Raw genomic sequence first — 26,815 nt, forward strand, 5'->3', positions numbered from 1 at the left:
CTGTAAAATTACTTTCAACACTCAATGAATAAACTCACAATGAAGAAATCAAACTTTAACAATCTCAGTAAGTTAACGCAGCCTGGATATTGTCAACAAACTGAAAATCCAACATCAAAATGATCAGTAATCTCTAATTAATCTAATTTTTAGCCTGTTAGCTTCCACATGCTAACTGGCTAATCTCCACCTGCATTTGTGTCTCCAAGGAAGCAGTAGAGTGGCTGTAGATCGGTAGCTAGAGCGACTGTGTATGGGCAGAAAGAGCAGCAGTGTATCGGCAGATAGAGCAGCTATATACTGATAGCTAGAGTGGCTGTATATCAGTAGATAAAGCGACTGTGCATCGACAGATAGAGCGACTGTGTATTGGCAGATAGAGCTGCTGTATATCGGTAGATAAAGCAACGGTGTATCGACAGATAACGCAGCGGTGTATCGGCAGATAGCGTGGCTATATATTGATAGCTTGAGCGGCTGTATATCAGTAGATAAAGCGACTGTGTATCGACAGATAGAGCGACTGTGTACCTGCAGATAGAATGGCTGCATATTGGTAGATAGAGCAGTTGTGTATTGGTAGATAGAGCAGTTGCATATCCGTAGATAGAGTGGCTGGGCATCGGCCGGTCGAGCGGTCATCGCCTAATTGGAAGGTTACAGGTTCAATACCCATTTCTGTCTGTCAAAGCGTCCTTGAGCAAAAAAACGCTAAACTGCTCCCAATGTAAGAGTTTGGCGCCTTGCATGATGACTGCCTCCATTGGTGTGTGAATGTGTGTGTGAATGGGTGAATGTGACTAATGTGCTGTGCTTTGGGTGTGCTCACAGTTGAAAAGCTCTATCAGGTCTATGAGTTCAATACCAGTGGGAGGAGGATGATTATCAGGGCGGAGGGTCTCTCTCTCTCTCTCTCTCCCTGGCAACATCTGAACACTTCCGACTCTGCGTCCCTCCAATGGAGAAAGTTTCTGCTCCCACGTTGAAGTTTCTCGTCACTTCAGGGTGGGGGCTACTGGTGGTGGGGGCTACTGTTGGTGGGTGGAGCAGCTAAACATAGAAGTGAAAATCCTGGGCGGGGGCTCGTTGGGGCTTCATTCACCTGGTGGAATCAATGAATCAGCAGCGACTCCGGTAGCTTCCCGAACAAAACAAGAGTAAACACAAATGTTTACGTTCTAGGAAACAATCTGAAGCAGATCTCTCTCTCTCTCTCACTCACTCACTCACTCACTCACTCACTCACTCACTCACTCACTCACTCACTCACTCACTCACACACTCACACACTCACACACACACACACACACACACACACACACACACACACACACACAGTCATTTTAGTGGGGTAGTGGTTTGCACTGTTGTTTCCAGTTCGATTCCAGATTTGTTCTTCTGTGTGGACTTTAGAGTTTCTCCATTTCCTTGATTTCCATTCCATCTATCCCTTGGATTCATGACCTACCAATACCTACACTCTTCCATGAGGGGGGGTGTCAAAAAAAGCGTTTTTCCAATAAACTTTCTCTAATTTTAAATATGATTTTTAATTGTACTTCAGACAACAGTAGATTGATTTCAATGTTGAGATGCTCATTTATCACTTTTTCTCGCATTTTATAGATCTTTATGCCATAATTGGTGGGCTTGTTTGGCATATAAACTTGATCCTCCCTCTGAATGGCACAAGTTCATCCACTGTGACACAATCACTGGGGATGAATTTCTGCCTGCAGGTGACCAGCAAGAGGTTCCATATGTAGCTTAAGGCTGCCACATGGTGTGATTCCAGTCATTAGGCTCTGGTCCACTCGTCATTAAAGCCTAACAAACAGCAAATATCTTCAAATCTTCCAGTTGACATAATGGTTTTGTTCACTGGGTTATTTAGAAGACTCCCAGAGACCACACAGACGGGAACATCCCAGTTCTTCTCTCTTCCTGAATGAATGGTCAATCCATTAAAGGCCATGAGCTCATTCCCTTTGTAAAATGTTATTCTCTGTCCCTTCTTGTTTATCAGTGATAAACAGCTTCCATGCATCTATTGAGGTGACGGTGTTAAACCCGGGTGGAGACCCTGACAGACTTCTCACAATACTGTGGCTTGATGTTTTAGCCTGGCTGCTGGCTGGGAGGTAACTCTGCCCATTGAGGACTTGTGGGGATCACTCGGTCAGACACAGACAGACAGACAGACAAGACAGACACAGTTTTAGTGGGTTAGTGTTTTGCAATGTTGTCTCCAGAGTTCGATTCCAGCTTTGTTCTTCTGTGTGGACTTTAGATTTTCTCCTTTCCAATTAAAACAAATTTAGGTTCGATAAAGCAATAGAAAAATGTATTGGCATGAAAATACCTCATCCTTTTGTAACCCCCCCGCCCCACCCCACCCTGACCTCAATTTGATGAGTTTGTTGTTTTCTACTGGAGCAGAAGGGATGTGTCCTGTGTGTGTCTGACCAGCAGGGGGGGCAGCTCATTGGGCTGAAGAGCCTCAGGGACCGGGAGGGAGGGAGGGACCCCCCCCACACACAGCTGTTCTCCACTCCACCTCTGTTTACTCTGATCGTCATAACAACTCTGTGATAGGAGTGTGTGTGTGTGTGTGTGTGTGTGTGTGTGTGTGTGTGTGTGTGTGTGTGTGTGTGTGTGTGTGTGTGTGTGTGTGTGTGGTGTTAGATGATGATCCGGACGAGTCTGGAAAGGCCAGAGGAACAGAGGAAGTGTGTGGGAGGGGGTGAACTCACTCAGCTTTATTATCACATTAAGCAAGATATTATCATAACCTCCCACCATATTCTTCTTTGTCATCTTCCTCCTTTATTCTCCTCCTCCTCCAACAGGACTATTTTCTAAAAAGCTGGATTCAGCCTTTAAATCCTTCACATGAAGGTCCAGCTGAGAGGCTGCAGTTTGGACCTTGAAGTCTTCATGTTGTTTCAGGAGTAAATTAATACCGATTGAATAAAGAAGCTTGTGGAAAGTCAGACTTTCATTGTGCTTCTGTTTTATAATAATGATGAAATAATATTTCATTAATCCATCATTGGAAAATTGAGTGTAGACATTTAATTTCCCGACTAATAACACGTGAATTAAACTGGACACAATCGCCTAAAAACTGGACAGTTTCACCTCGGCAGTGATCGAATACGTGAAGATCAATTACACACAGGCAGGAAAAATAAACATTTTGTCCTTCACACAACAAAGAATCGGAATTTATTATTATTATTTGTCAAACATAATTCAAATCCGGTTAAGTTGAAGTCACAACAGTCGAAGCAGAACTACAGCAACTTTAATAATTAAGTCAACAAACAGAAGTGATCGTTGTGGTTTTCCAGGCAGATCGTCTTCGTCTTCCAGCTGGTTTATTGAACGACGTGAAGACCAGAGAGGACGAGACGTCAAGGTTCACTTTCTAACTCTTCCTTCACTTTGGGGAAACTTTAAAACTTTAGATGTTTGGTATTTGACCACTTGTTTATTCCAGGATAATTCAAAAACAGTTTGTCAAATAGAAAAACAAACCAGACAGTCCAGTTTAAAACTAAAGATCTGATGGTTCGTTTAACTGCGACGATTAACTTTTCTACTTTAACGAACTCCACGAGTCAGCCATGCAGCTCAGATCATGTGACCTGCTTCAGCTCGTAGTTTGGTTGTGTTTCCAGGTGAATGATGCTCAGTGAGGCAGCAGGTACATTCAGAGCAGAGCGTTTCCTTCACATTAACACAGACTTTTTACCTGAAGACGTCCCTTCATCCCTTCTCTAAAGTCCATCAACAACAGAATGAACCGCAGCAGGAGAAATCCAGGAGGAGACGAGAGTCCAGAAGCTTCAGGTTTCATCTGTCTGGATTTTTAAGCTGGAGTTGTTTTATGAATTGAAACAAACTAAAATCTGAAAGTCTTCTCTCCGTTTTAGTGTTTGTGAGGCTGAATCACCTGAAGCAGGCGGAGGAGAAGGATGATGATGGAGGAGAAGCTGGACGGAGCGGACTGGAGGTCACAGAGTGGAGTCTCTGTTTGTGCGGGTCGGTAAAGCGTCCCAGCTCAGTGGAGCGTTGAGGCTGCAGCTTCTGGTCTGAAGGTCACACCGAGATCCAGACGGACAGCAGGACCAGGAGCCGGGACAGCAGACGGCCTGCAGACACAGGGACCGTCAATCACAGGGAAACAGAGCAGCAGCTCCGACGCTGTGAAGCGAAGCCGCATCAACAATGAAAAGAGAAGCGTCGCATCGATTCAGAACTTTCTGTGAACATTCATCTGCAGCAACAGTCACATCACAGTTCCACCAACGTCCTGAAGTCATGTCATGGTTACGCAGAATGAAGCATCTGCTGCGATGAATCAGTGAAACATGACGAACCAACAGCCAGAACAGTTAAATTAGTAAGTTCTGTTATTGGAATATCAGCGGAACGAACCAGTTACTTTTGTTTCTGACTAAAACCAGCAGGTTGAAAATAACTCCAGCAGTCAAAAGACCATTTGTGACTGAGTCGGGACAAATCACTCTTCACTTTAAACTTCTGGTATTTTGAATTGCAGAGTGTGAGAGACACAAGTGTTGGACGTGTAGGGAAGTGATGTGACAGAAACACTGAATGACCCCAGAGCAGACGACGCGCTCACGATTCCTCTGATGAACAGTCTCTACATGTGTGTGGTGAGCAGACGTACCTCAGACGAGGGGCAGCAGCCCCACTCCGTCTCTGAGATCTTACAGCAGGTTTCCCTCCTGGAGCAGTGAAACCCCCCCGTGCTGTCACATGGTACGTCCCGCTCCTCCTGGACCTCTACCAGTTTGGACCGAACCACTGCGGTCTGAGAGAGGGTGATGAAACTCTTCTTCTCACATGTTCCTGACTCCATGTTGCAGGTATAACCCTGAGGACAGCAGTGCTCATGGTCGGTGCAGCACACTGCCTGGAGGGAGGGAGGGGGGGCAGGATAGGCTGAGGTCAGCTGTGAGTCAAAACATTGGTCCATACGTGCAGTGGTTCCAGAGAATATCACAATACGCTCATTTCAATGCTCTCTTTACCATACCCATGGATTTATTTATATATTTACATGTCTACCTTTCCACTGATCCACTGATTTCGTGGCACTGGACATGAACGTGTGTGTGGGAGTTTGGCGTGTCGGGGGTGGGGTGGTGGGGGGTACGGACCTTGACCAGTGGGCAGCAGCCCCACTCTCCAGACGGCAGCTTGCAGCACGTCGCTCCGGCGGCACAGCTGCTCTTGTCGTCACACTTGATGTCGCCGACGGTGGACGGCTCGGTCCGAGAGCTCAGTTTGGAGAACCAGGGGATGACGTGGGGACCCCGGTAGCAGGAGCTGCGCTGGGGGTCACAGGTGTGTCCGCTAGGGCAGCAGTGGTCTCCATCTGCACAGCAGACAGCCTGCAGGGGGCAGCGCAGAGTCACACTGTTAGAATTTACTTTGGGAGGAGGGAGGAGGGAAGGAGGAGAGGAGGGAGGAGGTCTCACGTCAGGTAGGGGGCAGCAGCCCCACTGCTGCGTCCCGCTCATGAAGCAGCAGGTGGTGTCTCGGGGGCAGCTGGTCCGCCCGTCACACATGTTCCTGTCCCCGCCCACCAGGCCTGGCTCCACCCCCCTCAGGGTCGGGACCTTCTGCAGCCACGCCTCTCTGGAGCCGTCGGGCTTGTCGCAGGTCTGCTCGGCTACGTTGCACTTGTAGCCGTCGGGGCAGCAGTGCTCGTGGTCGTTGCAGCAGACGCCCTGGAGCGAGAAGTGAGCAGAACCTTGGTCACTGCCTTCGACTCTGCTGGACTTTAATAAGACAACTCAGGAACTGACCTGCGGCAGCGGGCAGGGGGCCCACTGTCCGGGGCCCTTCTTACAGCAGGTGGTGCTGCCAGGACACATCGTCTGTCGGTCACACTTCTCCTCCAGCGTGTCCAGCGTGGACTCGGAGGACACGGCGGATGTCTTGTCCAGCCAGCGGACGGACGGCAAGGAGCCGGACGGGTCGTCGCAGGTCTGAGTCTCCAGGTTGCAGACGGTGCCGTGTTGGCAACAGTGGATGTGGTCATCACAGCAAACAGCCTGAGAGATCAGATTGAAACCTTTAAATGAAGCCAACAGCATTCACGTTTATCATCGGGATTAAAATAATGACAAATTAGCTTCAGCTGTTTCAGATCTTTTTGGTAAATAATAAAATAAGCCCACTAGTTTTTAAAAGAGTACCACTTTCTAAAGAAGTGTAGGTGGAGGCTGACCTGAGGCAGTGGACAGCAGGCCCAGTCCCCGCTCGCCGTCCTGCAGCAGGTCGACTTCCCGGGACACGACGTGGATTTGTCACACTTGCTGTTGTCGGGGGTTAAAGCCACGGCGGGGGATTTACTGAGCCACGGTGTTGCGGCGCCGCCCAAGGGGTCGTCACACGTGGAGGCCGCCAGGTTACAGACGGTGGCGTGAGGACAACAGTGGAGGTGGTCGTCACAACACACAGCCTGCAGGACAGACGAGAAAACACTGAGGAATCACTCAGAGAGAGAGAGAGAGACAGACAGACAGAGGATGAGAAGTCACTCTGTGGAGTTCGTCCATCCATTCGGAGTGTGAGTACCTTCGGTAGAGGACAGCAGGCCCACTCCCCCTTCAAAGATTTACAGCAGGTGTTTCCATCAGCACAGGCCACCGAGTCGTTACAGGGGACAGAACGTCCTGAAAGACAATTCAAACTTCACTAACTCATCAAGTTGCTGACAACTACTGGGAAACAACTCCAACTGGTTAAATCAGCTCTTACACTTCAACAGCTCGTTCAAGACGTTCCAGTCAGAGGCCATAATGAACCTCACGTGTTAGAAAGACACTAGAAAGTCTCTTTACTGTGTAAAACCTGCAGTTTGGACAGTTTGTCCTTTGAGAGTAAAGTTAGGAAGTTAACAGTCAATCATTTCTCTTTACAGCTTTTCTGGTATTCGTCACAAATGAAATAGATTTTATCACAGTAGTAAAACACGCACGCGCACACACACACACACACACACACACACACACACACACACACTTCAGGCCGGGAGCTAGCATGTGGCTAAGCAAACGCTGACAGGAAACATGTGGCTAAGCTAAGCAAGTCTGATACAGAAAGTTCCAGTGTCTTCCAGCAGCCACACGAATCCAGAAACGCATCATTTCCTGCTCTTCACAGCTCGAACCCGAACTCACACTTGAACGCCTCAAAGCATCGAGCATTGTGATAGAAGACGTTGGTGACCGTCTCTGTCTCACCTCTCCTCCGTGGCGCCTCCAGTTCGGTCGCAGCAGCGAGAGCAACCATGCTCAGGGTCGCGGGTTCCATTCCCTGCCTGGACACACAGGTGCTGTGCTGCAGGTCACACTGCGTCCCTGCAGGGCAGCAGTGGACACGATCGGAGCAACAAACAGCCTGAAACACACAGAAACGCTCCGTCACGTTCAAGAGAGCCGTTCTGATCAAACACAGGTTTGAAATGTTTTCTCAACATTTCAAACTGTGTGAGGACTCGGGCTTTCTCTGACAAAGTGAAGATCTAAACCTTCTGCTCTCCCACATAAACAATCACTTACTGACTTTTTCTGATTAGTCAGAAATATTGATCACATCCAACCCTGATGACCAGTTTGCTTTTTTGCTCCATGAATGAAATGTTGGATTCAGGTTTGGTTCTGGTGTAGTGGGTCAAAGCTCAAGCTCAGGGAGCCATGGTGGTGACCCATCTGCTGTGGGACTCGAACCTGAAAACCTCGGAGCATAAGTCCACTTCTGTATAATGTTGATGCCTTTTAATTTGGAGAACTGATGCTACATTTATTTCCATAATAAGTGCACAATCAGGCTCGAGTGGTCATTTGTAAAATCAAATCTAAATATATATTCTTGCATAATGTCCTATATCTCTAAAGTGTTTGACTCGATAGAATTTAAGTTGTGCCATAAGAAAAATACTGTAGCAGCATTCTGAATAGAATAGAATACGAGTCAATAAAGTGAGCAAAAGTACACCTAAAATCAATAGTACATGTAATAATATAAAAGCACTCATAACATAAATTCTGTAACGGCATTCTGTGGTTATACAGTGACATCTAGTGGTCCAACATGGTATTTAAACTGTGTTTTCATACAAGTCTTTTCAATGTCACATGATCGGCCAAACAACAATACAAATAGTGACCTGCAGTCCACAATCTATGGTAATCACACGTTTCCTTCATATTTAATAGTGTTGGCGTCTCCAGGAGCAGGCAGGACCGTCAGCTTCAATACGTTGAATAAATCAGGAACCGAGGAAGAACTGATGTCAAGGTCGTCACATATTTGAACAAACCTGGTTAAATTTTCACCTCCAACACAAACACAGAGTCTCGGTATGTAAAACTCCTCCCGAGTTCGACTACTTACACTGGGCATAGGACAGCAGCCATACGAGCTGTTGGTCATCTGGCAGCACGTGGTCTGATCCGGACAGACGGACTTCTGGTCCGGACACACGACTGACACACAGGAAGTGAGAAGAGAGCCGACAGGAAGTGAAAGGACAGCAGACAGGAAGTGAAAGGAGAGCAGACAGGAAGTGAAAAGAGAGCAGACAGGAAGTGAAAGGAGAGCAGACAGGAAGTCATCGTCAGTGCGTTCAGAATGAATCCAGACAACAAACGGAAGAAACACTCACTGTCGTGGGACGCCGCCGGAACCTTCCTCATCAGGGGGAACCGGGTTCCACCGGACTTACAGACGCTGTGCTCCAGGTCACACGTCGTGTCGCCGGGGCAACAGTGGATATGATCGCTGCAGCATGTGGCCTGCGCACCACATGGAATCGGACCGTTAGACTGAACATCAGTGAGTTGGTAAAGCTACCGTCTCACTCCCTTCAGACTGTTAGCATTAGCAGGCTCAGATAGCAGTTAGCTTCCCCTTCTAGGAGACAAACCGTAACACAAACGTTCCTGTAGAATTCAGCTTTTCTGAAATAGTAACTGATGATTTTCAGTACATTTCACGGAGTGAAATTCGCATTCAGCTTCTCACCAACAAACAGAACTAAAGCAGCAGAGAGACGCGGAAACTCTTCCAGGATGTGAAACAGCTGTGAAACAAAACAACTGCACACTAATGCTGCGTGAAATCCCCTCATACGCCCAGCGAGAAGAATTTACGAGATGTCTGCTGCCTTGTTTTCCCTGCAGTATCTACTACACTGCTTCCTGGAGTGTTTCCTGCAGCCTATGAAGTTCATCTGTGACATTAAACGTGAAATGTCCACAATAAGAAGAATTATCTGATAGATTAGGAGCAGTGCCGACGCCCTAGGGGTACCTGTGGGTACGGACAGCAGCCGTAGTCTCCACTGGTCAGGAGGCAACACGTGGAGCTTTGTGGACAGCTGCTTTTCCCTCCAGGACACAGCACCGAGCCAGCAGGGGGCGCTTCTGAACCAACAAGAACACAAAGTTTGAATCAGTTACTTAACGCGAGTTACTTTAGTAGAAAAACTAAATCTGGCTATTAGTTGTTACTGATGTTCGGGGAGATGCTCCATAATTTGGATGCTAAAAGAGGACGATGCTCTATAATCTGGGTGGTAAAAGGAGGGAGACGCTCTATAACCTGGATGTTAACGGAGGGAGATGCTCTATAATATGGATGCTAGAGGAGGACGATGGTCTATAATATGGATGTTAAAAGAGGAAGGTGCTCTATAATCTGGATGTTACAAGAGAAAGATGCTCTATAATCTGGATGTTAATGGAGGAAGATGCTCTATAATCTGAACGTCATCTGACGTTAAAGTGGGAGAAACTTTGGCTAATGCTAAAGCTAACTGAACAGTTTGTTTGCAGGAGAAAAGTGAAAAGCAAAGTGAAGCTTCAGCTGGGTTTATTTCAGAACAGTAATCTGCCAACAAAGCCAAAGGTATGTGGACTAGTGTTTCTGTAATGCTTTACTTTTTCATACCTAGTTGTTCCTCGAACTGCTTTAGTGCAGAAACACTGGAATAAGTGTGATGGACGTTGATTAATATGGAGCGACGTTGGAAGACGTTTGAATCCCTACCTGGACGGGCGCCTCGCCGCCTGGCGGGCAGTTTGTGCAGCAGGGGGGCGGAGTCCTGGGAAGACGACACACACCTAGAGTGTGTGAGGTCACAGGTGGTGCCTTCAGGGCAGCAGTGAAGCTTGTCCTCGCAGCACACCGCCTGCAGACGGAGGGAAACCATCAGTGACAGTCTGGACACCGCAGTCACCAGCCAACAGACCAGCATGTTTTACCTGCTTCAATATTGTCTCATTAGTACATTTTCTAATTGTTTTTTGACAGTTTTTCCAAAGAATTACACTTCATTTGAACCAAAGGTGGTGTCTATTCTTGGATTTAGGAGGTGTGTCTGAGGGGCCCATTCACATGAGAACGCCGTTTCATGTAAAAGCACCATGTTTTGGCCGATCATTCACACGGCGCCATTTTAGGAGCTCAAAAAGGTTTTGTTTTTTAACACGGGTCCCAGAGTGGGGAAATTCTAAAACGCCGGCTCAGCTTTGAGGTGTGCACAGCAAAAACGGCGCACATCTGCGGAGAACGATGCTGTCATCGCCCCCTCGAACCAACCACGGTCAATGATGTCACCTAATAACCACAACAATCGTGGACTATGTGCTCCAGGTGGCGCTGCAAATGCTACTGATACTAGCAGCAGGAGCAGGAGCATTGACCTATAGAACTCAGAGTTAAACCGAAGTATACGGGCAGGAGTCTCTTTTTATTTTTCTATGTTCTGTTTCTTCTGCGTTTTTGGTGTATTTGGTGATTCACAGCGCCCCTAAAGGCTTGGCATATGTACTACATGCCCTTAGGCATCGTGTTGAGCCGTGTTCATAGTGAAGTGTGGACAGAATTGTTTTCGAGATTGTTTTGTCTTGTGTGGACCGGGCGTGAGTGTGCGTTGCGTGGTTGTCTGTTTAAACAGTGTGTGTCTTCATACTCGACCTTGGCTAAAGGACAGCAGCCCCAGGAGCCGTCCAGCAGCTGGCAGCAGGTGGTGTCGTCGGGACACTCCGACTCCTGGTCTGGACAGACGACGGCCTTTAGAGCGAACTGCAGGCGCCGCACAGCACGCCGGCGAATACAGAGCAGCAGAGAGGAGAGACACGGTTTAGCCGCTTGTCGCTGGGTCATCAGTGAGCTGGTTCTAGGCAGTCTGGAGTTATCAGTCCATTAACACCTTTTAACGTGGACTTGTCAAACACTCTGATTCAGATCGTTGAGTTTGAAGGACTCATACCTGCGGGACGAGAGGAGCCGGTTTGCTGGGGACTCGTCTCATCCAGGGCAGGGACACGGTTTTATTGACACACTTCTCATGGACCAGATCGCACACCGTCCCCTGGTAGCAGCAGTGGAGGTGGTCCGAACAACACTCGGCCTGCAGACGCATTCACACATAAGGAAACGCACGTTTAATTAAAATCTCCAGTCGTTAACAGAGACTGAGGAAGAGAGTTTGAATTTGTAATATGAGGAAAAACAGCCGCATTTCCCATAATATAAGCTGTTTGGCTGCTCAAAGAGAAACTTGTATCAAACTTTATGACCCATACCATTTGTGACCACTGGATGTCTCTGTATGACCACAGAAAGCTGCTGCGCAAGCACAGAAAAACCCCTGTTACTATTGGATTTCACAAAGCAAGAAAATTATCTCCAAAAACAAAAATGTCCACAGCAGAATTTATAACAAAATAGAAAGAAGTCCAGAGTGAGGGAGAAACTTGCGCGGTGACTGGAAAAAAGAAACTGCTAACGTGATGAAGAAAACTAAGAAAAAGGGCTGAAAGCTCAACGCAGGAAGAATCAATGAGACTTGCACCCTGTGTGCCGTTCTGGCCGACACCTCCGATAATTTGGAAAATATGGTAATCTGGGATGTTGGAAAGTACAGTGCCTCACAGCTAAAATACGCCGGTTTGACTCTCGCCTTTCAGTGAGGAGTCTGTATGTTCTCCTCATGTCTCTTTCAGTCCATCGACATGTTGTTCAGGTGACCTGGAGACTGTGAAGTGAATGTCGAACCAGACTCATCTCTGCTGAAGTAACATGACAGGGGCGGAGGTTTGAACTGGTTTGAAATGATTTGATGGTGCGAGGCTCACGTGAGGCAGCGGGCAGCATCCGTATCCTCCCTCCATGTTCCTGCAGCAGGTGTTTCTGTCCTCGCACATCCCTCCATCAGGACAGACCAGAGCTGAGCTCAGACCCAGCAAAGCCCAGCACAGGACCCCCGTCTGGAGGATCTGCAGACTCCAGGGTGTCTGGAGGACACAGGAAAACAGGACACATGACACACAGGAAACAGAAACACAGGCTCATGATGGGAAAAGCTTCTTGCTTTGTTGTCAAAGTGGATTTCAACACCAAACAAATCCGAGTTTCATTCATGGAGCAGGACTTCTCACTGTCCTGAGCAGAAACCACCTGGAAGACATTAATAGTCTTGCTGCTCACTACATGTGCTTTATTAATCCCCTTTACTTTTAGGAACTTACAACGTTTCCTTTCATATCGATTAAGTCTTTTTCAGAGAAGCCACCACTTTGAGAAACTTCTGCTTCTCGTCAGTTTTCTCCTAAAATAATATAAACATAGGAAAGTAGAATAAGGCCAAAATGTTGCACTAGTAACTGAGCAATGTGTAATTTTTACAGTATTTGTTTTATTAACATACACAACATACCTTTCTCTGAACAAATCCAGTTGGTGCAGTTTAATTTATCTTCAAAATAGATGTGAGAAATTGCTTGCCAGCAATGTACACAGGAAACCACTGAAATTGACTTTATTGGGGAATAAAAAGCAGATGAATGATGATTTATTCATTTACCATTATTAGCAGGTAGCTTCAGGTGTTAGCAGGCTGTTAGCATCAGACTGTGCTGCATTCTCCGCTTATAACCTGAAAAACAATCAGGAAAACTACGTTAAACAAGGCAGCGGGGTGGTACACTACCGTGTCACTTTCCAGGGGACGTTTCCTGTTGAAAAAAGATTTAATTTGAACAACAGAGGCTGAAATAAAGAGACGCTGTTGAGTTAGCTTAGCGGGCTAAGTGGCTAACGGAGCACTAAACTGCGGGTCGGAGACTTTCGACATAAAATAAGATTTTTGAGAGAAAATGTTGTTGTTACCTCACAGATCTGAAAGGTCAAGTCCTCATCACACCACTGTGTGTTTTAAATCAGCTGCAGAATGAGAGAACGAGAGAGAAATACAGTACAAGGCAAACTGAGTTGCTGAATGAATCACATGACTCATGGTCACGTGACAAGCGGTTGATAATGTAGTGTTTGTTTGCTGTTTTTTTATCCATCTAGAGCAAATGATTTATTCTTGTATTCCCTGAATTGTTTTATAAACTATTAAGTACAATATTTGTTACTCTGTTTATTCATGTCGTCCTCCATTGGTTGTGTCCTTCATAATTGCCTTTTTAGTTTAAATCCACCAAAGTCAAACAGTTTGTGTTTTTGTGAACAGTTGATGGTATTCTTTAAATGAATCACGACAGACAGACAGAACGTGGGAACAGATTTATTTCTATTTCATCTCATGTACAGAAAGAACCGATTTACAGTTTACGAGCGACCGACCGGGTTAATGAAGCGGATGTTTGACTGCGTGAGATGAAGCCTTGCAGCTCAAGTCAAAGTGTCGTCATCGCTACTAAACACAAGTTCACAAAACCTACAGAGAAGAAAACGAGTAGAAACAAACCAGGAAAACCACAAGAGCACAACTCACGGGGACTTTACGTCATACGTCCTCGTACGGGACAGTTCAGGATGGTTTGACGGCTGCTCGGCTCTGCTGGAGGCCACCGACTCCAGATCCATCCACAGCTGCTGAACGGTGATGGACCAACTTCTATACAAGACGGCTTTAAGTTCTCTCAATGGTGAATCTGTCACCATCCGATCGATCCAGGATGAATTCATTCTGGATCTTATGAACCCTCTCCAAGCGCCATGTCTTGATACGCACTCACAAACTTTTTATTACTATTTTATAGTATTTATACCACTTTTGTAGACGTATCCTGATTTACATTGCAGGAGGTTTTAAAGTTTTAAAGTTGATTTTAAAATACTCGACATTAGTTGAATGTTTATTTTTCAGTATTATACTCTGAACCAATCACCATCAGTCTTTCTGTGTTTTCCCTCCGTTTCCGTCTCAAGAGCCTGATGAACGTTGTCTCGTCTCCGTTTCGACCAAACACCAGTGAAGCTCACGGTTGGGCGAGAACGTCCTCTCAACATAAAATCATTTTCCCCGAGGACTCTGGCTTCCCGGCGTCGGTAGAGTCGATTCACTCAAAGTAACTCTTAATGTCTCAATCACCTTCACTATGACTTCAGATACCGTACATCTCCAAGGACTCCAAGCCGAAGAGCTAACTCATCACGGATTCGACAGAATGTGTTTGTTCGTTTCCTTCCGGATTGTGTCTGACTTGTTAAGTTTCAGACCCACACGGAGAATAAAAACTTTCCCATACGAACCAAACGGCTTTAAAAATTTGTCTTTCTACATGAAATCGCCAAATCCAGTGTGGAGTCACTGACAGAGAGACGAACTGAACACATGAAGAAGAAACATGAAGCGACAGGAAGTCAGGATCACTAGGCTTCTTTTCTTCTTCTGTTCATGGATTTTGATGAAAATTGGCAGGCAAATAGGAGAAAGACGTGATAAAATCTTCATAGAGATCTAGATCATATTGGGGCCAAGCAGAGGAAATCTCATCTCAGTTCTTCAATATTGAGTGAGAACTTTAGCCAAGTCCTTGATGATGTACGGAACCAACACAAAATTTCTTAGAAATCGGAGTGCAGCCCTATCGTCCTAACTTTCATCATATTAACCCTTTAATGCTGCAAATTGAAAGTAGCTTCCAAAACTCCCCTAAAAGTAGTGTTTAATTATGATTGATCTCATTGAAAACATGAGATTGTCACAAACATTTGGTTATAACAGCACACATAACAATCAGTAGTATGGTGATCAGAGCGATGCCTTGCAGCTTTCTGATGGACAGTAATGACTAAGAAACTAATGAATTGTGTTTGTCTGCTCAGATTCGCACCGGATCAACCCACAGGTTTCGGTAGAGCTGCTTTCCAGAGTGGATGGGTGGCGACAGAGCGACAGAGCTTGGACTGGAGAGCTGCTGATGTGCGAGTCGGCAGTGGTGAAGCTCGTGGCGGTGGGCGGGAGCGTGTTGGTCAGAATGTCATCATTGTAAACATTTACGACCGGAAGTGGATTTTCTTACAGCTGGATTGTGGGAAAAGTCCGCGTTTTCTCCGCATCACCAAGTTCATTTGGCAGCACAAGTCCGACGCAAGTGCGAGTCACATTTTGTGCCAAAAAGACATTTTCATGATTAAATTCCAAAAGAAGCAAAAGGTTCTCATTAAAAACACCCTAGTCTACGTGTTACATGCACATCGTATACACAGAATCTCATAAGTCGTCGTAGCATTTACAGGTTTGGTGAAAAAAGAGGATAGATAGAAGAAATGACGATATCCAAGGACGTAAGAGGCGGAAGAAAAGTTGCAAGGTTTGTGAGGCATGCTCCCCGGAGTGCCGCGTGTTGTTACCACGATGCAGTGTGCTTATCAGTGCCTGTCGATCCGACTGCAGCGCAAAGAGGCACCGGCACGCCGGTCACTCCATCCTATGTGTGAAAGAAGGCACTTGCCGGAGAGAAGTGGTGCAGGCCCTGGTGATCTCAGCAGGATATCAGATGGGTGGCGGTGCATTCCAGTTATCTGGGAACTCGGCATTCCCAGCTGTTCTGGGAGAACGGATGTCAAGGTTGGAATTATCAGTTTGAACTCAAGAGTGTTTTCTTGTTTTCACGGCACTTAAGAAATGTTTTCGACCAATGACTTGAACATATTGCTCCACTTTAGGGTCGTCTGCGTTTAGGGTTGCATTCTACAATCTGCTGCTTCCAACGTTCACCGCAGTGATCGACTGGAACCCTCCCAAAAATCGTCGAAGTTAGGAATTCCCAGTTCAGAACTTGGTCACAACATTACACTAGGTTACACTAAGATGTCCAAGTCTGTGATGTTCTGACTCCACAAAACTTTGTAATCCGAGAACAACTCTGAATTCCGGGTTCGGAGATAACGGAACGTCCTTCAGGTCTTCAAGTCAAGTGGTGTTTCGGTTCACACGCACCCAGTTTTAATGGCCGTTGGGGGAGGTTTGGGTGTTCGATCAAACAGGAGCCCGAAGGACTGTGGGGGAGGAGCCTCTCGGGGGTATTTCATACATTCATATGCATGCAACCTTTCTATTCCAGATGCCTGGGATCTATTTACACGACGATAATCGCAAAGAAGTCTCTGCTGGCCAAAAACATCTCAACAAGAGGAGAAAGGCAGATATGAAAAAAACTTTTGGCAGAATGGTTCAGTTGACCACCGCAAGAAATGGACGACAGAAAGGATGAAACGGACCTCAAATCAGAACTACTGGGATAAGTAACTGCAACACATGAACACGGCACAGGTAGGAAATCAAGTACATCCCTGAAGGAGCAAAATACACGTTGTGCTTCACAGGGGCACATGAAAAAAAAAGGGAGAGAAAAAAAAAAAAGAAAGAGTCCAGCTGATTTGATCCCTTGGCGTTTAGGCTTTGGGCAGCTGTTTCCTGTAAAGAGAACTCCTCATAATTACAGGGAAGCAGACAAGAAAGCACAAGCTCACATCTGCTACCATCAGTGTGAGACTTTGTGCACAATCAGTCCCATCAGTCTCTTAAAAAATGGAACCTACTCCAAAAAGTATTTAGTATCAACCAATCGGTTATCAAATCACTAGTAAGTGCTCTATTCTTATATTTTGCTCTATTAAATGGCTATTTCCACAGTCAGTATATGCGATGGCTCAGACGATGGTTCAGTGACGTGACGGGATGGGATTCACAACAAAGTGGACAAGTTTTATTCTACAAGTGATCAACTGAGCAGAAACGACCGACAGGGAGACGACGAGAGTGACTGGATCAAACAACAACCTTAAAACGGAGCGGTGGAGCAGTGGTTGTGCTTGGAGTGATCTCTGTCGGTGAAACCTCGCTCAACCCCCCCCTTCTGAAAAGGTACAGTGTAAATTCACGAAGATCACTTCCTGGGGTGGAAGACCATGAGCGGCCGGTCCTCGATCTTCTGCCACGGACTCTTCTTGTTCTCGTCTTTGTCGTCGGGGTCGTCCTCGGGACTGGTCATGGAGTCACGGCGGTTCTCGCTGTTGCTGCTGCGGCTGCTGTTGACTCGGCTGCGTCCTCTCCTGGGGATGGTGGATCCTCTGGAGGACGGGCCTTCGTCCAGGAGAGGAGTGAGGGAGTTCTCCTCGGGTGAGACGGGGCGTCCCTCGCTGCTGCTGGGCTCGCTGTGGTCCGGGTAGGCCAGCTTGGAGTAACTCTTCCCGCCGCTGTTGCCGACCCCGTGGCTCTTCCTTCCCCCCGTGCCCCAGCGCTCGTCTTTTCCCTTCCGGTTGACGCCTGATTTCCGCTCTTGAGCCTCCAGGGGCGGCTCGAGGTTAACATCCCGTGGAATTCCACTGGACCCGCCTCCGAATCCGCCTCCGAATCCGCCGCCACCGCCGCCACTCAGGTCGTTTCCAGCATCGATGTAGGAGTGTCGGACGTGTGCGTTGTTGCGTCCATCCAGGGAGATGAACCAGGCCCGCGGGTGCTGCTTCACACCCAGCTCCAGCAGCTTCTTCTCCGTCAGAGCCTGCAGCTCTCCGTTCATCTGGGCCATGGTGGAGTCGTTGAAGAGCACCGGGATGGTCACGGGCCCCCCGGAGGAGTCGGACGCCCAGCTGGGCTCCTCGGAGTCATCGCCCTGGGAGCCGCCTTGCTGCTGCTGACCCTGTTTCTGGGAGTGGTGGTGGTGATGGTGCGAGCCTCCACCCATCTGAGCTCCGTCTTTGTCTTGTTCCTTCGGGTCTTTGCCGTCTTTGCCGGAAAACTCAGATGGCAGGCGCATGTAGTGGGCGGGGATGACCAGGGTCGGCACCATGCTCCTGTACATGTTCTCCTTCATCTGGTCGATGGAGCTGCAGAAGATGATCTGTCCTGGTTGGGTGTTCAGGGAGGTGGGCCGCGCCAGGCTGTCCGCCGCCGCCGCAGAGTATTCTGGAGGTTTGTCGGATTGGCTCGGCACGTAGCCCTGGAAGCGAGGAGGCGACGGCGGATCAGAGGAGTACCCTCGATTGTCGTTGGCGTTGTGGTGTCTGTGATAGTCGGACTCTTTTCCCTCTTTGGGGCTGTAGCTCCGGTTGTAGTCGTCGTGAAGCAGAGGGTTGTCCAGGTTGTTGGTTTCTGTAGCTCTGGTAACCTTCATGGGAAAACTTTCTCCTCGTTGAGAACCGGAAGCGTTTTTTCCCTTTGAGTGTCGCAGCATGTGAGCGGGAACGTGCTTGGTCAAGTCGTCTTTTGAATTCTGGTAATCCCGCGACGGAGACATTTCGGATTTGGCATTGGAGGGTCCTGATTCAACGTGGCCTCCGCAGATGAGATTGAGGCGCGAGGTGGACGTGCCCTGGTCTCTCTTGGCGCCGTTCAGATTGGACATGTGGGGTTTGCCTTGCTGTCGACGAGGTTTCAGACACTTTCGCCTGGAAGGTAAACAGAGGAAGGTCGGAAACAAAAGGAAGCGCTGCTCTCTGTCAGGGATTACAAGTTGTGACTGCCAAATGTCAAATCCACAGTTTAAATTTAGTTAACGATGTTAAAAATAGAAATCTCAAAGTGAGACCTGTGCCTACGCTCGCCGCACCTGCAGTAGTAGAGCAGCACGCAGAGCAGGATGAGCACCAGCAGGGCCAGCGAGCCCAGGATGGACAGCAGGAACAGGGTGTGGTAGGTGGTGATGTCCCTCAGGCCCGGATGAGAAAGACCGAAGCCTGCAAGAAGAGGCAGCACAGAAAGTCACCTCAGACTATTTTTATTTAAAGTCTTCTGTCAGTTTTGTTTTTCACGTCTCTCTTTCTTGTGTGGCTGAAAATCAGTAGCTGTGTTTAATAAATAAGTCGTAAATAAGCATTTCATTATATAGGCAGATCCACCACCTGAGTCAAAGTGACCAATCAGACGAAGCCACACAGCGACTGAACACGTCTGCAGATCCACACGAATTGATCTGTTTGAGTCTCTGCTGCCGCCTTTAAATTCAGTTATTCGCTGATTTACCTTCAATGTTGAGGATTAGCGACTTTATGTTCATATTTATCAGAGCTGTTTGAAGGAAGAGGAAATGAATGATGGTTAAGTTGCCTGAAGATTACTAAGGAGCTACCCGAATGGCGTTTTTGTATACCTACACCTGACTTTGGGCAATATGACAGTTTGACTGGTCTCGTCCTCTGCTCCTGTGTGGTTGGTTCAGGAGGGATTCTTATCTCGTCATTTCAATACAAGCACTAAACTTGTTTATGAGGAGAAGCATCGCGTCCATCAGCGTCATCGCGAGCTGTTCTATACTTATAGCTGTTGTACATACAGTACTTGTGGCTTTTAAGTTGAGTGCAGCTTCCTGCCCGAGTCAAACGGCCCCCCGGGGGACGATCCAGACTCTGACTTGGTCTGAAGGCTTCGTCCGGAATCTCATTTACGTACATTTCATATTGAAGATGGGTTACTTGAGAATACACCGTCATGCTATCTGGTGTTTGTAAATCCTTCACGTGTTGAAGGTAACTGAACGTGTACGACAGCTGTTTGCACATCCTGGTGTTCTGATTCTGTTGATCGAGGCTGGTTCAGTATGTCAGGGCCGTACCATCGTGAAGCGGTTTTCACAGGAGGAGCCTGGTTCGATTCTGGGGTCTGGAGTTTTCATGTTTTCATTGAGTGTTTCCTAAAAGTTCTGCTGCGTTCTCCTACGATCCTTCAAGGACTTATGTGTGACTGGAGAGTTTCAAATCTGTGTGGGACCGTTCTGGGACAGATAAAGAGTTGGATTTGGAAATAACCCGTCAATAGGGACTGTTCCGTGTTTCGCTCCATGTGAGGAACTGATTGTATGTTTGAATGACTTGTTATGGGTAAATCAAGCTTTGGAGCTGCCAGGTGTTCAATATGCTCACAGCGGGGGTCTGCACAGCCCAGCGTCAACACTGGAAACAAGAAAACAACACCAGGAGCATCGCGGACGGAAGAGAGGACGCTACCTGAAGACGATGGGAAGGCAGCCAGCCAGTAACCCATCTGAGGAACCACAACGTTCCACACAAACTGGGAACCGTCCTTCTTGATGTATCCCGTCCCGCTGCGAACCCAAAGTCCTGCACGGAGCGAAAGAACCATCACTAGAAAATCTAACAATTCTGAAGAGGAAGATGTTAATCGTTGCATGATCAAAAAAAAAAAGTCACAAGGTACTTGGGAAAGCATGGCCTGTCTTGACCTGAGGGAGATGCTCTATAATCTGGATGTTAGAGGAGGAAGATGCTCTATCATCTTTATGTTAGAGGAGGAAGATGCTCTATAATCTGGATGTTGGGGGAGGAAGATGCTCTATAATCTGGATGTTGGTGAAGGAAGATGTTCTATTATCTGGGTGTTAATGGAGGAAGATGCTAGATAATCTGTATGTTAGAGGAGGAAGATGCTCTATAATCTTTATGTTAGAGGAGGAAGATGCTCTATGATCTGTATGTTAGAGGAGGAAGATGCTCTATAATCTGGATGTTAGAGAAGGAAGATGCTCTATAATCTTTATGTTAGAGGAGGAAGATGCTCTATAATCTGGATGTTGGAGGAGGAATATGCTCTATAATCTGGATGTTGGTGAAGGAAGATGTTCTATTATCTGGATGTTAATGGAGGAAGATGCTCTATAATCTGGATGTTAGAGGAGGAAGATGCTCTATAATCTTTATGCTAGGGGAAGATGCTCTATGATCTGTATGTTAGAGGAGGAAGATGCTCTATAATCTGGATGTTCGAGGAGGAAGCTGCTCTATAATCTTTATGTTAGAGGAGGACGATGCTCTATAATCTGGATGTTAGAGGAGGAAGATGCTCTATAATCTGGATGTTGGTGAAGGAAGATGTTCTATAATCTCTGCAGCTGTTTTCCTCCAGGATGGGATTAACCATCAGTGACTTCAGGGACTCTTCAGTATCAGACGGTTCATCGAGCCGTGGCTCCGTCAGCAGACTTTCTATTTCAGAAGCTCTGGCTGTGATTCTGTCCGCTGACTCACCCGTCTTGGGCTGGTACAGCCAGGCCGGGACGCTCGTGGCCATCCGGTTCCGAGTGTCGGACGGCAGCGGCACCGAGATGTGGATCGGGTCTGAAACTTGGACCGTGCTGCCGTCTCTGTCGAGCAGCTGGACGCTGACCACCGCCAGCGCCGTCAGGTCGGTCCAGCCGGTCTCTGCACCTGGAACCAGGAGAGCCAGCTGGGTTAAGAGGTTCATGGAGGAGCCGGGTCAGGGTCTGAGGGACCCACCTGAGCTGTTAGTCTCCTGGCCCAGCAGGAACGGGAAGCCCCCGATCTCGTACTGGCTCCGGGCCGTGGTCAGCGCCGCCGACAGCGCCGTGTAGTTGGAGCCGGCCGGCAGCTGGATGGACTTCCTCTGCAGCTGCACCAGCGGCTGGTTTCGAGCTCCTGAGAGACACAACCCAACTACCAGCGTCAAGACCTGCAGCAAGACGGTTCTGGTTCAAAGGCTCAACACAATGGTAGCAACAAACGGGGGGGGGGGGGGGGTCTGTCTGTGTTCTCAGCTGGAATCAGACTGGACGTGAAGATGAAAGTCAAACTAAACTGTGATTAGAAACAGGAAACGTTGATGTTTCTGCGACACTGAAGCAGAAAAGTTTGTTAAACTGAAGACAGAGTGAGAGAAGATACATGATGTTTAAACATCTGGATTACCTGGAGAGCCTGACAACACCTGGAGGACGTCATCGTAGAGGATCAGTGTTCCTGGTCTCTGGACCAGCAGGTACAAGCTGACGGAGGCGTAGACTGAAACACCACCAGGGGAAACAATGTTAACTACGCCAGCAACACAGGCTGAGTTTAACTTTATAACTTCTCTCTGGAGGTGAAGGAAATGAGAGCGGAGGTGACGATGGATGTGAGGGTGGAGGTGATGATGGAGGTTAGGGTGGATGTGAGGGTGGAGGTAATGATGGAAGTGAAGGTCGATGTGAGGGTGGAGAAGTGACCTGGAGTGACCAGACTTACGGGGGATGCGGTTGGAGTGCCAGGGCACTGAGTTGGTGACGTAGTCCTGTTTGGAGGCCGTGATGATCACCCAGCTTCCTGCTCGGTACGAGAAGCTCAGTCTCACCACGCCGTCGCCGCCGGCCTGGCTGGACGCCAACACGGTCTGATTCCCGTGAACGTCCACCTGAGCGTCGGCCAGCGGAGACAAGTCGCTGTTGTCGAACACCTGGACTTTAATCTGAACCTCTGAGGAGAGAAACAAAAAAGTTCCTGTTATCACAGAATCACGTTTTATTAACGGAGCTTTACCGTGACTCCACAAGTAACTTAGTAACTGATTACTGGTTTAAAGTAGTGCAACTATTTAGTTACAGTTAAAGCATCTTCTTCCTCAAACATCCAGATTAGAGAGCATTGTCCTCCTCTAACATCCAGATCATTGAGCATCTTCCCCCCCTAACATTCAGATAATAGAGCATCTTCCTCTAACATTCAGATTATAGAGCATCTTCCCCAACACCCACATTATAGAGCATCCTCCTCCTCTAATATAGATTATAGAACATCTTCCTCCTCTAATATAGATTATAGAGCATCTTCCTCTAACATTCAGATTATTGAGCATCTTCCCCCTAACATTCAGATAATAGAGCATCTCCCTCTAACATTCAGATTATAGAGCATCTTCCCCAACACCCACATTATAGAGCATCGTCCTCCCCAACACCCAGATTATAGAGCATCTTCCTCTAACACCCACACTATAGAGGATCTTCCTCTTCTAACATCCAGATTATAGAGCATCTTCTTCGAACATAGACTATAGAGCATCTTCCTCCTAACATCCAGATTATAGAGCATCTTCCTCCACTTATGTAACTTAATGGGTGATTCAGTCATTAGATGAAACCACACTGGACACTAATGCTACATCATCAACACACTGAGAGACAAAAGGAACACGAGTGTAATAAAGTAACTAAATATATAAATTATGTAAAGTAAATTCACAAGAATGATATGAGATCTGATTGTAGTTGGTGTTTGTAAGCACAATGTCGATGACTTATTTACAAGTATATATTTATAAAATATATAAGTATTTGACCGTGAAGATTGTGTCACATTGTAAAAAATAAAGAATTGGTCAGAAGCAGGAGCGTCACTGTGATCGCTGCTGATGCACTTTAATCGTTTCCTCTGGAGAAGGATTACAGTTACAACGACGACATCATGATGATGATGATGCTGTCTGAAGTCATCTCACACACACACACACACACACACACACACACGCAGTGTTTTTCAGCTGCGGTACATTTTGTTTCTCGCCTCTCTTCCTGGACACTGGATGTGGGTCACATTGGGAGATGTTGCCATGGTTACAGGCCGACTCGCTAAAAGCTGCCTTGTGTTTGAGCCTCGTCGCCGGGTTCGGTCCCCGCAGCAAAAACATCCTCTATAACCCTGTGGCGCTCCGGACAGCTTTGGTTTTATGAAGTGTTCGGTGCTAATGGCTGTGTAATCAGCAGCAGTGTGTGTGTTCATGTGTAGATATTCTGTTGTCCATTCCAGTAATTGGTCTGATAAAGGCTCCCTTGTGTGTGTGTGTGTGTGTGTGTGTGTGTGTGTGTGTGTGTGTGTGTGTGTGTGTGTGTGTGTGTGTGTGTGTGTGTGTGTGTGTGTGTGTGTGTGTGTGTGTGTGTGTGTGTGTGTGTGTAGGACTTCCTCTGCCATTTGAAGCAGCTCTTTACTGAAACACTCTCATACTCTTCAGTCTCACTTCCTCACTTCATACTGTCAATCAACAACAACGTTTGAATGAATGAGTGAACACACTATCTCTCCTCTGCTGCTTCACTTCCTTGTTAATTCTGTAGAGAATATTCAGACACGACACTGAAACACTGATCTGGAAGCTTTCCACGTCTGCAAGTCTGCAGAGTCCACGTTGGTCCATGTGATGTAAATATCGTCATCCACAGCTAGGTAAACGGAAAAATATAGATAATTTCATCACGTACACTAAATTTAAAGGTTATTATGACACTATTTTACCGGTTCGGACCACTCAAGATGAAACATTTTATTTTCTATTTATTTTGTATACAACTTTGTGTACACACTACATATCGTATACATATTGGTGCTTTAAAATAAATACGTTTCATCCATAAAATATTTGGTGTTTGGTTCGTTCAATATCGACTGTCCTACAGTTTGTCCTCCTGACCCTCAGAAGAGACGACTCCTGTCTTCAGGGGACACTCGGCCATGGATTTTTAGTGCGTCCCTACATCAGAGGTTTTACTCTATTTGGAGTTTATGGCCGTGTTCACATTTCCCCCGTTTGATCCGGAACAGAGTCTCTTCAGGGAAAAAAAACGTTTTGTTTGGGCGACGTGAACACGACGTGAACACGGCGTGAACACGGCTTCGCATACCAACGATCTGTGACGTAGTGAGCAATGCATGCTGGGTAGTAAACAAACAAAGCTAATCGCGTGCATCAGAAGAAGCAGACGCAGAAAGAAAAAGTTGGAAATTATCTCGCAGGCAGACGTGAAAATAGTGAGGAAGAAGTAGTGAGGAAGACTCAAATTGATATCTGGTCTGAAGACTTTATATCGCAGTTGTTTGTGGCTACCCGTTAGCCACATGCCAACTAGCCTAGCCACCACAGGCTACAGCAGCGGGATTTCCTCTTTTGGTCCGGACCAATCAATGAGCCGTGTTTCTTCTTTACTTCCTCTCTGGTCAGAGTTTGTTTCAGGTGACAGCGCCCCCTAACCAGCAGCTGTCGTAATTGCAAGACATTTTCCAGGTGGTTTGATCCGGTCTCTAAAGTGAATGTGAACGCCACTGAACCAAATGAAGGGCTGAAAATTCTTGGCTCTCGAATTACAAAAAAAGGATAACTGAGGACATTTTTGGTCTGCGTTTGTTTCCAGAGCTCTACATCAACACACGCTCCATCTCAAACTCACTAGAACTGAATAATACTCTTTATTTGGACTTTTCCCGCCGAGCGCCAGCCGCGGTTTTCAGAACCAGCAGCTCCAGCAGGTCGACACTGGTGAGGTTCTCCTGCCATCACATGGTGGCTGGTTTCCTCCGACGGTGCCACAGCCGGAACGCTACAGAACCTCACACACTGCTCCGTGACATGTTGTGCACCAGAAAGATGAAGCACTGCAACACGGTGTACTCCAGTAAACGTACTCGGTCACATCGCCCCACTGTGACCGTCCAAGCACGTCGAAGGAGCCGCAGCCGTAAATAATGCAACCAAATTACATAATCTTCATGTAGCACAAGATAAAGAGGATCGTTTTCAGATTATCTGGAAGCACTGCAGAGCCTGACTCCTCCAGTGCATGAAGATGATGATGATGATGATGATGATGATGATGATGATGATGATGATCAACAATGGCTCACATGCAGGTCTGGTTTACAGGGACCAGGTCTGGTTTATCAGGTCTGGTTTGGAGGAGAGGCCTGCTCCACCATCACATCTCCAGACCTGATCCTCCTCTGAGCTCCAGGCCCCCGACATGTCAGCTGGGAGGAAGAACCATCCAGCCCCCAAACACACAAAGCCACGAGCCCCCCGACCTCCACCCACCCCCTCCACCCCCTGCAGCCTGCATCCAGGTCGCATTGCTGCAGAGCATCGACGCTTTTCTGCACAAAAGCCATAAACACCCCCCCCCCCCAACCCCCCACCCCCCAACGCCCCTCCCTCGGTCTTCATGCCCCCCCTCCCACCCGGTCGTCATCTCACCGAAAGCGGCCTGGTCCGGGACGGCCTTGGCCCACACGGCTTCCCAGAGCGCGCAGACCCCGACCCAGACCAGCACACGGGAGACGCGGATCGCAGGCATCCTGCAGCCGCTACATCTCCTCCGGCTGCTCCACCCGGGGTGTGTCGGTGCTCCAAGCCGCTCCGCGGCGCCGTTAACGCCGCCTCACGGCGCTGGCTGGATCCTCAGATTAGATTTACTGACCGGATCCTCAGACTGGATCCTCAGACCGGATCTACAGACTGGATCCTCAGACTGGATCCGAGCTGCTGCCGAGACTCTGGGAGGCTTCGCCTTGTTTTTATTGTCTCAGGCTGAAGGAGAGGCGATGCTGCCGTCTGCTGGTCTTCCGAGGAACTGCAGCTGCAACTGCACACTGGCAAGACATAGATAGATAGATAGATAGATAGATAGATAGATAGATAGATAGATAGATAGATAGATAGATAGATAGATAGATAGATAGATAGATAGATAGACTTTCTTTGCCATTTTGCTGTGATGGTTCAGGCCCAGCAGAAATATTTTTTATAAAATAATATTTTTTATAAATGAAAACACTTGTGTAATAAGAAAAATGCTTATATGCTATATATATATATATATATATATATATATATACATACACACACACATTAACCACGCCAGTGCACACCATCATATTAGTTGTTTAAGTCATCATATAAATCAAAGTAAAGACTGAA

At 47.3% G+C, this 26,815-nt stretch overlaps 2 protein-coding genes across 4 annotated transcripts; both read right to left on the minus strand.

Moving 5' to 3' along the window:
* Nucleotides 1-2,733: 2,733 nt before the first annotated feature.
* grnb (granulin b) lies at nucleotides 2,734-13,356 on the minus strand. Of its 3 annotated transcripts, none has more exons than XM_080458314.1 (17): nucleotides 13,222-13,356; nucleotides 12,917-12,988; nucleotides 12,189-12,347; nucleotides 11,321-11,461; nucleotides 11,026-11,133; nucleotides 10,096-10,237; nucleotides 9,358-9,470; nucleotides 8,711-8,840; nucleotides 8,440-8,531; nucleotides 7,287-7,443; nucleotides 6,619-6,716; nucleotides 6,269-6,502; nucleotides 5,844-6,092; nucleotides 5,514-5,765; nucleotides 5,193-5,426; nucleotides 4,700-4,945; nucleotides 2,734-4,157 (listed from the first exon to the last, which is right to left on the minus strand). In XM_080458314.1, the coding sequence occupies exons 2-17, from the start codon at nucleotides 12,917-12,919 to the stop codon at nucleotides 4,020-4,022; spliced, it is 2,496 nt and encodes an 831-aa protein (XP_080314440.1). In that variant the 5' UTR covers nucleotides 12,920-12,988; nucleotides 13,222-13,356; the 3' UTR covers nucleotides 2,734-4,019. The 3 variants fall into 3 exon arrangements, 2 of the variants coding, with proteins under 2 accessions (XP_080314440.1, XP_080314441.1); XM_080458315.1 differs by having other exon boundaries at nucleotides 9,358-9,467; nucleotides 13,222-13,352; XR_013935153.1 differs by having other exon boundaries at nucleotides 2,736-4,157; nucleotides 4,700-4,836; nucleotides 5,329-5,426.
* Nucleotides 13,357-13,614: 258 nt separating this feature from the next.
* fam171a2b (family with sequence similarity 171 member A2b) lies at nucleotides 13,615-26,420 on the minus strand. The gene is made up of 8 exons (XM_080486872.1): nucleotides 26,093-26,420; nucleotides 22,324-22,551; nucleotides 22,009-22,101; nucleotides 21,580-21,738; nucleotides 21,331-21,510; nucleotides 20,293-20,406; nucleotides 18,900-19,026; nucleotides 13,615-18,738 (listed from the first exon to the last, which is right to left on the minus strand). Exons 1-8 carry the CDS (start codon nucleotides 26,190-26,192, stop codon nucleotides 17,238-17,240), a joined length of 2,502 nt encoding a protein of 833 aa, XP_080342998.1. The 5' UTR covers nucleotides 26,193-26,420; the 3' UTR covers nucleotides 13,615-17,237.
* Nucleotides 26,421-26,815: the final 395 nt, after the last annotated feature.

This window comes from Lipophrys pholis (genome assembly GCF_963383615.2).
Source record: "Lipophrys pholis genome assembly, chromosome: 1".
In the NCBI taxonomy this organism is placed as follows: domain Eukaryota; kingdom Metazoa; phylum Chordata; class Actinopteri; order Blenniiformes; family Blenniidae; genus Lipophrys; species Lipophrys pholis.